The sequence below is a fragment of the Rhipicephalus microplus genome, chromosome X (assembly GCF_043290135.1).
Source record: "Rhipicephalus microplus isolate Deutch F79 chromosome X, USDA_Rmic, whole genome shotgun sequence".
Lineage (NCBI taxonomy): Eukaryota > Metazoa > Arthropoda > Arachnida > Ixodida > Ixodidae > Rhipicephalus > Rhipicephalus microplus.
The window spans coordinates 5,023,821-5,036,894 of record NC_134710.1 but is presented as its reverse complement, the minus strand read 5'-3'; the positions used below and the strand labels follow the sequence as shown (position 1 = coordinate 5,036,894).

Here is a 13,074-nt window from a genome sequence, read left to right as displayed (position 1 = left end):
TGATTTGGAAATTGCTCTGCCATTCGTCACCTTCGCCTACAATTCCTCGCGTGATGAAATAGCCGGCTACTCACCCTTGTATCTACCGTTCGGCCATCATTCCTTACTCCCTTTCGACCCCTTGATCAACCGTCATCCACTCCTTACGCTCAAGATGCTGTCACACTTAGGTGTATAAGCCGGGGGTTAAGAGAGCCGCTATCCCCCCCCCCTCCCACCTACTGAGAAATGTTGGCGGGGATGAGCCCCCCCCCCCCCCCCACTTTTGACAGTGCACCGTGGTCACTCTTGGCTGCACGCTGGGGAAGCTAACAGGTAAGGTGAAATTTTCCGGCCCAACAGTAGTCATTCAATTTTGTTCTTACGGGAGAATGGCATTGTTACAACAGAGCGAAATTTCTCTGACATTTCCGCTGTGATGATTTTCCTTGTAGACTCTTGGCGGTGCGGGTCGCCTGTGCGACGCTTTCGCGTCTTCTGCTGTAGTATTGCAGAGCAAGCAAGTACTGAACAGGGGCCCTATAATATTACATAACTTGCTCATGCTTTTATTTGTTGTGACTTGTTGATGCAGTTACCGTTGGGAACGACAAAACTGTTTATGACCCGGTCAAAGCATTTTCAGCTTCCGGAAAATAAGTTTCTTCGAAAAGGATATACCATTATTGCGGCTCTGTCGAAGCTGTTGGGAGCCGATGAGTGTGACGAACCGTTTTTGATGTTTTTAAGTTTTCCTGCACTGAAAGGCCAAAAATTCTTTCCGTTTTTAAGTTTTCCTGCACTGAAAGGCCAAAAATTCTTTCCGCTTAAGTCTATGATAAACCTTATCAGCCTTGGTTATGTTAACTTGGAGCCATAGCGGCAGCTTGCAAAGTGGCTACGAATAAATTAGTGGACTCGAGTTTTGTAGGAAGCTCACCTTTTAAACTTGCCCCACAACTTGACCCAGTCGACTAGGACGAAGGTTCAATACCGTGGTTTTTAGCACTATGGAGGCTTAGTTGGCAATCAGGCTAGTTGTTTTTCACTCAACTTGCATTGTCCTTTACGGCTCAAAATACATCTCGGTCAGCAAAGAAGCACATAGGTGTAGCGCTGATTACTTCTTCCTATTTCTCTTTCTCTCAGCAAGTATGAGCTAACAGAGATGTATACGCGCATGAACTACTAAACAGCATTACGCTGCATGTGGAAATATTTTATTAAAGTTATAATCCATCTCGCCAGCTCCTATATATAGCCGCTGCTTATGTGATAGGCAGCTAGCCCACTTGAAGAAAAATTAGGTGATGCTCTCCGACTTCGTGACGTCATATAACAAGGAGGTGATTTTTAGGCACGCAGAAAGTTTTAAATGCCGAAGAGCTAATGGGAAACAATATGCCGTATCGAAAATGGATCATTCTCTTATTTTTGACGTGGTCCTGCAGAAGTGGTAGTTACGCGATAGGTCTTTTTGCCTCGCGTAACAAGCTGCGGCTGTGTGCGTGACAAAGAGTGTTTACACTAATAGTCCCTCAAAGTTCCGCTCTAGCTGCTAAGTGCAACTTTTTTGCCTGGTCTCCTTGCAACCTTTTTGCGCAATAAACTCAAATCGATTCAGTATACAGATAACGACCATTTCGAAAGGAAGCAACAAGAAATAGTTTCACGTTATAATCGATCATGTTTTGTTCTTTCAAAGAGAAATTTTGTTTACACCGTTTGTATTGGTGTATTCATGCAGGCCCTTGGGAGCCTAATAAGAAATTTTGATACAAATACAATGAATGTAAACATAGTACTACGCCACTGACACCACAAATTATATGTTTTTAAAGAAAAGGGTTGAGAAGTTGATTATAAGATAGTAGTATCATATAAAATTGCAATATTGTTAATAATCGCACGTTCTAGATACAGTATTCAGGCTATTACTAAATAAGACAAATTATAATAAATAAATGCCTCAATATATACAAGAAAGCGTAATACTTATGAAAAATATAACAGCAATCATTCCATAAAAAAACATGGTTGCTCCCTACGTCCCAGGAATCAGCATATAACACGAAAGTAAAACCCGTATATACAGGGACAATTAAATGGTTACTGTACATTGATAAAGGATAGTTTGCCGGATTTAAGTTATGGTGCTTGGCAGCTATATATCCTCGTTCAACGTGGGTGTGTCTTCGTTGACGCTTGGTACATCATAATTGCGATGACAACATTCATGATTAATTTACTAAACTACTGCGGTATCTGTAGATAATGCGCTTTTACCTCACTCGTTGCCGATTCCACGTCTTCATAGAAACTTTCAACTGAATCGTCATCATGGCTTGATGTAGGCGCGTATGCCTGTAACACCTTCATCTTGTATCTCCTGTTGAGTTTAATTATGATACCTACCACCCTTTCATTATTGTTAGAGTATTCCTCTATGTTACCAGATATGTTCCTGTCAATTAGAAACCCAACTCCCAGTTCTCCTCTGTCAGCCAAGCCTCAATAGCAAAGAACGTGCCCATTCTGTAGCACCGTATAGGCCTAATCTACCTTCCTAACCTCACTGAGCCCTATTAAATCACATTTAACACCCTCTAGCTCCTCGAATAGTACAGCTAGACTTGCCTCACTAGATAAGGTTCTAGCGTTAAACTTTGCCAAGTGGACATGGAGGAGCCCTAATGGCGAAAATAAAAACGAAATAAACTTTATAATGAGTGCACACCCTGGAATCGTGCAGGATGTGGAAGTGATTGGCAAGGTACGATGCAGTGACCATAGAATGGTACGGTCTCGAATTCGCCTAAACATGAAGAAGGAACGACAGAAACTGATACGCAAGAAGCCAATCAATGAGCTAGCACTGAGAGGGAAAGTACAGCAATTCAGAGTGTCGCTGCAGAACAGGTACTCGGCTCTTAGTGAGGAAACCAACCTTAGCGTAGATACAATGAATGATAATCTGACGAGCATCATTACGGAGTGTGCAGTGGAAGTTGAAGGCAGGGTAGTTAGACAAGACACTGGCAAGGTTTCCCAGGAAACGAAGAATCCTATTAAGAAGCGTCAAAGCATGAAAGCCTCAAGTACAACAGACAAAATGAAACTGTCAGAGCTTTCGAAGTTGATTATTAAACGTAAGGTATCCGATGTAAGAAGGTATAACATGGAGAGAATTGAACACGCTCTAAAGAATGGAGAAAGCGTCGAAGCAGTGCAGAGGAAACTTGGGACAGGCAAAAATCGGATATATGCACTACGAGACAAAGAAGGCAAAATAACTACCAATATGGATAGAATAGTTAAAATAGCGGAGGAGTTTTACAGAGATCTGTACAGTAGCTGGAACAATCACGACCTTAATACTATAAGAACTAGCAGTAAACTAGATGACACCCCACCAGTAATGATAGAAGTCAGAAAAGTCTTGGAGAGCATGCGAAGAGGCAAAACTGCTGGTGAGGATCCCATAACATCAGATCTGCTAATAGATGGAGGACAGATTGTGTTAGAAAAGCTAGCCACCCTGTTTACGAGGTGTATCCTTACGGGAAGAGTACCAGAGTCTTGAAAGAATGCTAACATTATCCTAATACATAAGAAAAGAGATGACAAGGACTTGAAGAATTACAGGCCGATCAGCTTACTCTCCGTAGTATACAAGCTATTTACAAAGGTAATTGCTAACAGAGTTAAGAAAACATTAGAATTTTATCAACAAAGGAGCAAGCAGGATTTCGAACAGGCTACTCAACCATCGACCTTGTTCATACTATCAATCAGGTAATATAGAAATGTTCAGAACATAACCAACAACTATACATAGCCTTTATAGAGTACGAGAAGGCGTTTGATGCAGTAGAAATAACAGCAGTCATACAGACACTGCGGAATCAGGACCTAGATGAAGCTTATATAAACATCCTGGAAGAAATCTACAGGGGATCAACTGCTACTATAGTGCTTCATAAAGAAAGCAACAGAATACCAACCAAGAAGGGTGTAAATCAGGGGAATACAATCTCGCCAATGCTATTTACCGCGTGCTTACAGAAGGCTTTCAGAGGCCTAGAATGGAAACAGTTAGGGATAAGAGTTAATGTAGAGTACCTTGGTAACCTGCGCTTCGCCGATGACATCGCATTGCTGAGAAACTCAGGGGATGAATTGCAACTCATGATTATGGATTTAGACAAGGAGAGCAGAAAGGTGGGTCTTAATATTAATCTGCAGAAAACGAAAGTTATGCACAACAACCTCGGAAGAGAGCAGCGCATTGAGATAGGTAATAGTCCACTTCAAGTTGTAAAAGACTATCCCCCGTATTCACAAACAATCCTCGACTCGACTTTCATCCTTCACTTGATAGCGTTGAGCACTGCGCCGCTGCGCGGCTGAAATTGACGCTGCACTTATCGAGAATCGCACCACATTATCGCTGATATGCAGTGACTTGCCATACCTTGAGAGGGCGCTTCCATCGGCTTTCTCAAGTGAAGGTGAAGCGTTGAGTGAAGGGACGTTCTAGAATACGGGGGTATGTCTACTTAGGGCAGGTAATAACCATAGAGCCGAACCACAAGATTGAAGTAACTAGAAGAATAGAATGGGGTGGAGCACATTTGGCAAGTACTCTCAAATTATGACAGGTAGATTGCCATTGTCCCTCAAGAGGAAGGTATATAACAGCTCTATCTTGCCGGTACTTAGCTACGGAGCAGAAACCTGGAGGTTTACAAAGAGGGTTCAGCTTAAATTGAGGACGACGCAGCGAGCAATGGAAAGGAAAATGTTAGGTGTAACCTTAAGAGACAAGAAGAGAGCAGAGTGGATTAGGAAACAAAGGGGGGTAATGATATATTATTTGAAATCAAGAAGAGGAAATGGACATGAGCCGGGCATGTAGCACGTAGACAGGATAACCACTGATCGTTAAGGGTAACTAACTGGATTCCAAGAGAAGGCAAGCGGGTTAAGGGGAGACAGAAGGTTAGGTGGGCAGATGAGATTAAGAAGTTTGCGGGTATAAATTGGCAGCAGCAAGCACAGAACCGAGTTAACTGGCGGAACATGGGAGAGCCCTTTGTCCTGCAGTGGACGTAATTAGGCTGATGGTGATGATGATGACGACGATGATGATGATGATGATTATGATGATGATGATGCAAATGTCCCACATGCTTTTACAACGCCAAGCGCGTTCCTGTAGCCAATCTTATCAACGCTGCTATCACGCGCTCCGCACTGTCTTCGTGCCATGGCCGCCGCTGAGTGATCTCGGAGCAAACTCGTCCGCCCGAGAAGCTCGGGCCATCCTGCATCGCATTCCAGAGCACGAAAAATGCCGACCTTTCACGAGAAATCTTTAGCGCACACAACATATCGGCAAATTTTGCGCAACAGCAAAATAAATTGTTGTTATGAATGAAGCATTGATAAAGTGTGACTTGGATGCATTGAATGCAAAAAGAACAACCAATTTTCCAGACCGGTCTGTAAATTATACCTGCCAGCATTTTTTGTGTGCATTGAATATTTTCAAATCGGTGACCATCCTGGCTTGGTCCCATTATATTCATTGAACGTGACGCGGTAACAATGGTGCACCACGAGCGGCAGATCAGCGCACATGCAATAGAAGGCTTTTAATGACAGCAGTATTAGTTATGTCTGTGGCTTTGCGTTCTAAAATTACGATATCATTATGAGAGATACTGTAATAGAGGGCTCCAGAAATTTTGACCCTCTGGTGAACGCGTGCTGACACCGGCCTGTACCCTTCCATTGGATTTCGACCGCCGGGGCCAGGATTGAACCCGCGCCCTTCGGATCAGCAGCTCGAGCCCCCGAGCCACTGATCCACTGTGGTGGAGAAGAATAATGGTGATGAAGAGGCAATCTACAGTTTTATTTTGGTGTACGTAACGAGTCTGCGTACGCAGCAGGGCTGCGAGAGGGAAGTGCACATGCGCAGTACGTAACGTATCTACTACGGATACGTGCGTACGCTCGAAAAAAAAGCCCGGCGCACGCAAACGTAGCTACACGTAGCGCTAGTTACATGACACTCTCCTGAAATCTCGAATGAAAGAGCAACCAGATCGCAAAATAGCACAAAACGTAAAACCGTGGATCCAACCATTAGGTTTGACTTAGATGCCAGTGGCCGTTATCACGGCTCTATACCTCACGATGACGCTAAAAAGAACTCCAAAGGTGTTCCAGTTCCCGCATGATACGTGAAGTAGAACGAAACGCATCCCAGTATGGTCGATCATCATCATCATCAGCCTGACTACGTCCACTGCAGGACAAAGGCCTCTCCTATGAACTGCCAGTCAATGTGGTCCTGTGCTTGCTGCCACTTTATACCCGCAAGCTTCTTAATCTCATCTGCCCACCTAACTTTCTGTCTCCCCCTAACCCGCTTGCCTTCTCTGGGAATCCAGCCAGTTACCCGTAATGACCAGCGGTTATCCTGCCTGCGCGCTACATGCCTGGTCCATGTCCATTTCCTCTTCTTGATTTCAACTATATGATATCCTTAACCCAAGTTGGTTCCCTAATCCATTCTGCTCTCATCTTGTCTCTTAAGGTTACACCTACCATTTTCCTTTCCATTCCTCGCTGCGTCGTCCTCAATTTAAGCTGAACCCCCTTTGCAAGTGTCCAGGTTTCTGCTCCGTAGCTAAGTACCGGCAAGATGCAGCTGTTTTATACCTTTCTCTTGAGGGATAGTGGCAATCTAGCAGTCATGATTTGAGAGTGCTTGCCAAATCTGCTCCACCCCATTCTTATTCGTCTAGTTACTTCAGTCTCGTGGTTTGGCTCCGCGGTTATTACCTGTCCTAAGCAGACAGTCTTTTACAACTTCAGGTGCACTATTATACCTATCTCGAAGCACTGTTCTCTTCCTAGGTTGTACTACATTACTTCATTTTCTGCAGATTAATTTTAAGACCTACCTTTCTGCTAGGACAGGCATATATTTAATTAAAGTTTTACGTTGATGAACCGCTATAAAACGCCCAGATTAATCTATTATAAAATTTTTATTGATGCAATACAGTACTGAGAGTCCTAAAATTATGCTGTGACGATGTCACGGCTTTAGTGACAGTTTTTTGTCGGCGGCTTCTGAAAGGGTTAAGATCAAAATTCACACTTGCTGCATGAGCCCTTGTGGTGTCCATGTACCAGCGCTTCTTGTCTGCTTGAGCAGCAATTGACGGCATGCCGGCTTGATAGTATGCGTTGTCTGTGGCGGCTCGTTCTTCAGGCATGTTCCTCTCTCAAGCTCGTACAATCCGATATTATTGATTGGGACTTCAAATACTGAGCATGGCGGCAACCATATAAAAACGCCGAAAGTGTCGGGGTGTTTTTTTTTGGAAATATTGTATGACTTTTTCTTCAAACGTGTAAACCAAAGGCTATTGCACCGTGATGCCGGCCTCTTTCAGGTTGCGGTCAGTCATCGGCGGTGCCAGGCGCAGCTGGCCCTGCTCGGCGCGGTGACTGGCCATGGCACGTGATGCTGCTAAGATTCGGCAAGCACGTCTGTGATGGAACGCTAGTTACCGAAAAGTGGGTGCTCACTACGGGAAACTGCGTATCGAATTGGTGAGTACAAGGTCTGCGTATCCATGGCGACGTCCAACGATTGCGACTCGTAAGGACGAGATAACAGATCACCATCCATGTAACACCAAATACCGTACAGTTAGCTACATTCCCCGAATAAACTTACCTATAGGGGCCTGTAGGTTGTGCTTTTTAAAAGGTCCCTAAACCATTTACGAAAATAAGAATAAGAGCGTTATCCACTCCCGAGATTTCCAGTTTTTGCGGCACGATTCGTGACGCCAGTTCACCTGACTTCAGGATGAACTCTTGATTGATCGATATACGAGATGTATCTGTTGCGAATGTTCTCCTACTATGCTGTGCCATAAAGTCACATCTAGGTCATTCTATGGTAAACGTCTCGACCGATTTGGTGACCATCTCAAATGTATTCGAAAAAAAATCGTGCGGATTTACTGCATTGAAAACAGTGAACTGCTAAAATATTCCTGAAAAAAAAAAATTGGTCACGAGGCTGCCTTCTGAACTACCGAGAAAGTTGTCTGGGTGTTTGTGAAAAGTTTTATTTTAAAGTACCACTCCTTATCTGTATACCAAAATTACTAAACATGTTAGGTAAAAGTGCTTGTCTAAGGTATTTGAATCTGATTTATAATAGAGCAATTTTTTCGCCAGGCTCCTAGAGTTTAACTAAAAGACGTTATTTTGGCATTTTGTTGCAATACTGCCTTTTTGATGAATACATGAGCAGTTAATACGTACTTCACAGAAGGTATATTTTGAAGAAAAAATATTTTACACCTCTCAAACTGTTAAACTTTCTCAAAAAAAATCAACAAATTTCGCAAAATTGTCACCTTTGTTCATTCTGAGATGCAATTTGCGCGTTGTGGTGGTCCAATTAAAAACAACCTTTATAGCTAATTCGAGAGCAAATAAACAGTTATTTTTATATGGAAAATTTTATCACTACAATTTTGTTTTGAGCAAGATAATAACTTTTGAAGTTTCCCATTTGGTCATACGACAGGTGCCGTCTTGAAATTCTCCATTAGCGTAAACGGCAAATTTCACGTAATATATTCTTCATTCAAACAAAAACTGTGACAATAAAGCTTGCCATATACAGAAAGCTGTTTATGCGCTTTCGATTTAGGTATAAAGGTGATTTTTATTTGGACCGTCATGTGGTGCAAATTGCGTCGCAAAATTGACAAAAGGGACGATTTTGTGAAATTAGTGTTTTTTTTTTCTCTGAGAGTTTAACAGATTGAGAGGTGTTAGCCCCGCCGCGGTGGTCTAGTGGCTAAGGTACTCGGCTACTGACCTGCAGGTCGCGGGTTCGAATCCCGGCTGCGGCGGCTGCATTTCCTATGGAGGCGGAAATGTTGTAGGCCCGTGTGCTCACATTTGGGTGCACGTTAAAGAACCCCAGGTGGTCGAAATTTCCGGAGCCCTCCACTACGGCGTCTCTCATAATCATATGGTGGTTTTGGAACGTTAAACCCCACATATCAATCAATCAATGAGAGGTGTTAAAATATTTTTTTTCTTAAAAAATACTTTGTTTGAAGTAAGTATTCACTGGTCAGTACAGCATTGATATAGAAAAAATGCAAACATAACATAGCATGGCTCAATAGGTGACCGGTAAAATGGGCAATCGCAGTGAACTGTGGGATACGACGGCTACCGGTTCGACACGCCGCACGAGTCAACAGTGGCACGCGGGCTTTTTTGTACCGCTCCGTTGAAAAAAGCACCTCGCCGTGCAATGTCAGTGCTTTCTATTTTTTTCAATCGTGACTGGGACAATGACAAGCTGCGAAAGCCATGAAAGGTCCGGAAACTTTTTGTCGCGCTAAAATCATCTGCAATGCTTTTATGCTGCTCGGGGGTGCTGTCAGTTTGGCTAGCAGATCAGTCGATACACAAAACAGTTTTCCTTGTATGATAAGCTACTGCAGATAAAAAGTCACTATTTTAAAGACCTCAGGGGATGGGGATGACTGTAGCAGTGCGCTAAGAGTTCATTTCGGGATTCCTGCTTCGGCCAACATCGTCATTCGATCGGCATGAAGCGCAAGACTTATTGAACGCGCTGAGATATTTTTTTCTAGCTTTTAGCACGCTATAAGATGCATTTCTTAGTCGAAGTCAGATGCTTATTTGAACGCTGATCTTCGTCAAGCTGCACGGCACGGCGGCACATAAACAATACAGTCAGACATAGACGGCGCCGAATAATCGCAATCCTGCGCTTGTTTAACACACTTCATCCTTTGGGTGCTTTCCTAGCGCACAGTTTGACCAAGATAAACGCAAATGGACTCGTCCAGCGCTTCGTGTAAACTTACTCTTGAGTGAATCTTTCGCGTTTTTTTTTTTTGTCATATATATAGGGGCAATTGCCGGCGCTAATCTCGTATGGCAGGTAGATTTCGCCTCCTCGTTCCCATAATATCTTTGCTAGGCGCGCCTGCGTGACAATTTATTTCTCAATGTAATATTCGCAGCAAATTCATGCGTAAGCTTTTTTGCCCCCGTATTCATAAACACTCCTCGACTCGACTTTCACCCTTCACTTGACATAGCGGCGCACTGCGCCGCTGCTTGGGTAAAAATGAGCCTGCGCTGCTCAAGAATAGCAGCAAGTTATACTAATATGCAGTGAATTTTTCTGCCTAGAGATGGCGCTTTCATTAGCTTTCTCAAGTCGTCACGCTAGAGATAACAGATAAATACAAATATCTGGGCGTATGGATAAGTAATAGGACCGAGTACCTGAGGGAACACGAAATATACTTGACGACTAAAGGTAACAGGAATGCAGCAGTGATGAAAAATAGGGCACTGTGGAATTACAATGGGTATGATGTTGTGAGAAGAATATGGAAAGGGGTCATGGTTCCTGGGCTGACGTTCGGCAATGCGGTCTTGTGCATGAGATCAGAAGTTCAAGCAAGATTAGAAATTAAGCAACGTGGAACAGGTAGGCTTGCTTTAGGAGCTCACGGGGATACACCAAATCAGGGAGTACAAGGTGATATGGGATGGACATCATTTGAGGGCAGGGAAGCTAGCAGCAAGATAAAATTTGAGAAGCGATTGAGAGAAATGAAGGAGGAGCGTTGGGCTAGGAAGGTTTTCAGCTACTTGTACATGAAGAATGTCGATACAAAATGGAGGAAGCGAACCAGGAAGTTGACTGGTTGACTTAGAAAACAGCAGGTGGCCAAACCAAAAAAAACTATCGGTTAAGAAGAAAGTGAAGGAAACGGAGACTGACATGTGGAAAATGGGCATGATTAAGAAGTCCGCACTAGAGATCTATCGAACTCTTAAGCAGGAAATTGCCAAGGAAACGATCTATGATAATATTCGGGGTAGTTCTCTACTGTTTGAGGCAAGGACGGGAGTACTGCGAACCAAGACATATCGGGCCAAATGCGAAGGGGTAGACACAGTATGCAGTGCGTGTGGAGAGGAAGAAGAAACTGCCGAACACTTTATAATGTTCTGTAAAGGGCTTCACCCTATAGTTCAGGATGATGGCGCAGAGTTTTTCAAAGCACTGGGGTTTAGGGTCCGGGAGGGCAAAATAGACTTTAAGCAAGTAGACTTAACTAGAAGGCGGTTATCTGATTGGTGGCTAAAGTCAAGGCACGAGTGAAAATTAAACTCTTCACTGCAAAGTACGAATCCTCAAACTCACTTTTTAAGGAAAAAATAAATAAATATAGTTTTGAGTTCATTAAGTATTACGGCTTGGTGGCGCTAGCCACCGCCCGATCTAAAGGGTACAGCCATATTCATCCATCCATCCATCAAGTGAAGGTGGAGCGTTGAGTGAAGGGGCGTTCTTGAATACGGGCCTTAGTGTGGAATACACACATACCTGTGATAAAATGGTTTTCGCACACTCTGGCTTCAAAGTTCCGTACTCAATGGCTACCTGTCGCTGTCGCTCTCTTCACTGTCGCTGCCCACCTCGTTTTTGTCTTCATTTCATGGAAATTGATACCTGCGTTTGCCTTGCACGCTCGAGTTGGAGCAGCCAACGGCTGAACAACTGACCATGGTTTATCAGGACGAAGATAAACGGGCGACCGAACGCGTGAATCCCGAATTATCTGAGGCTTGCGGCGAAGCGGTTTGCCATCGTCTCCTCTTCTCGAACCGGAAGCTGGTAGCAGACGGTGCATCCCGCAATCACTTGCTATTTTACTGGTCACCTATTCTTGGAGGTATGTGTAGCATAAAAATTGCACGATTATTACTCAGCTTCAAGCACCTTACGCAAGCACCTTTACTTAACATGCATGCCCAAATTCGGTATAGAGAGAAGGAGCGGTACTTTTAAAATTATTTTATTCACAAACACCCAGACAACAATCTGGGAAGTTCAGAAGGCAGCCACGTGACCAAAAAATACTTTTTCTCTCCGAAATACTTCAGACACTTCCTCCACCTCACCCTAAGCTCAAACGGGCACTGACCACCACTTTTCGTCTACTTCAAACAAACACGCATCCCTCACCTGCCCGCGTTTCTCCTCATATTCCCGGACATGTGCACAACCTCCCTCTGCCGGTGCTGTTACCCGGCTACGCTTCCGCATAAGCTGTGGGACTTGCCCCGCCGTGGTGGTCTAGTGGCTAAGGTACTCTGCTGCTGACCCGCAGGTCGCGGGACGAAATCCCGGCTGTGGCGGCTGCATTTCCGATGGGGGCGGAAATTTTGTAGGCCCGTGTGCTCAGATTTGGTGCACGTTAAAGAAAGGACCCCTGGTCGTCGAGATTTCCGTAGCCCTCCACTACGGCGTCCCTCATAGTTATATCGTGGTTTTGGGACGTTAAACCCCACATATCAATCAACCTTCTTGGAAGGGAGTGTAATGTCATGATTATTAGCCGTCAGCACAAAAGAGGAGGAAGAAGCAAGCGTCACGAGCGGCAGTGTTTTTTTTTTTTTTTGCGTTTTTTGAGGAGGACGACGTTGGGCGTCTGCTCTTGCATTGTGCTCTTGCTTGCGAATACAGCCTTGCTATTTTCGTTGAAACGAAGCCTTGTGTCCTATTCTTTCCACGTTGCGAACAGATGATGGTTTTGGGACGTTAAACCCATTTTATCAAATTATCAAAGACCCTTATAGCATTTCCCGCGCGTCGCGATTGGTTTTATCTGAGCGCACTCGACATCTGTCATCAAGTTGAACGAACAGCGCAGCAATAGGGCCACATTATATATAAAAATGACGAGTAGCGCAGGAAAACGAACATATTTCTAAAACAAGCAACTTGTGAACGAACTCCATTGTAAATTGGGTATCGTAATTGAGCGTGTTGCAAAAGGCCCACTGTGACACAGTATTTAACATGATGCTTACAAACGATTCTGCCCTGTTACTTTTTTGTTATAAGACTTGGCATAAATAGCAATCTTTTAGGGAATATGGAGTAATCACACAATATTCAGGCATCGAAGAGGAGGCACT

General features: G+C 43.9%; 1 protein-coding gene across 3 annotated transcripts in view; it reads left to right on the top strand.

Moving 5' to 3' along the window:
- Positions 1 to 13,074, top strand: part of LOC119175633 (uncharacterized) — a 237,041-nt gene that overhangs the window by 205,880 nt on the left and 18,087 nt on the right. For all 3 annotated transcript variants that reach the window (XM_075881728.1, XM_037426540.2, XM_037426539.2), the window contains one exon: positions 7,455 to 7,614. In XM_075881728.1, the coding sequence (XP_075737843.1) occupies positions 7,455 to 7,614 (160 nt within the window). The remainder of the gene's footprint in view (positions 1 to 7,454; positions 7,615 to 13,074) is intronic.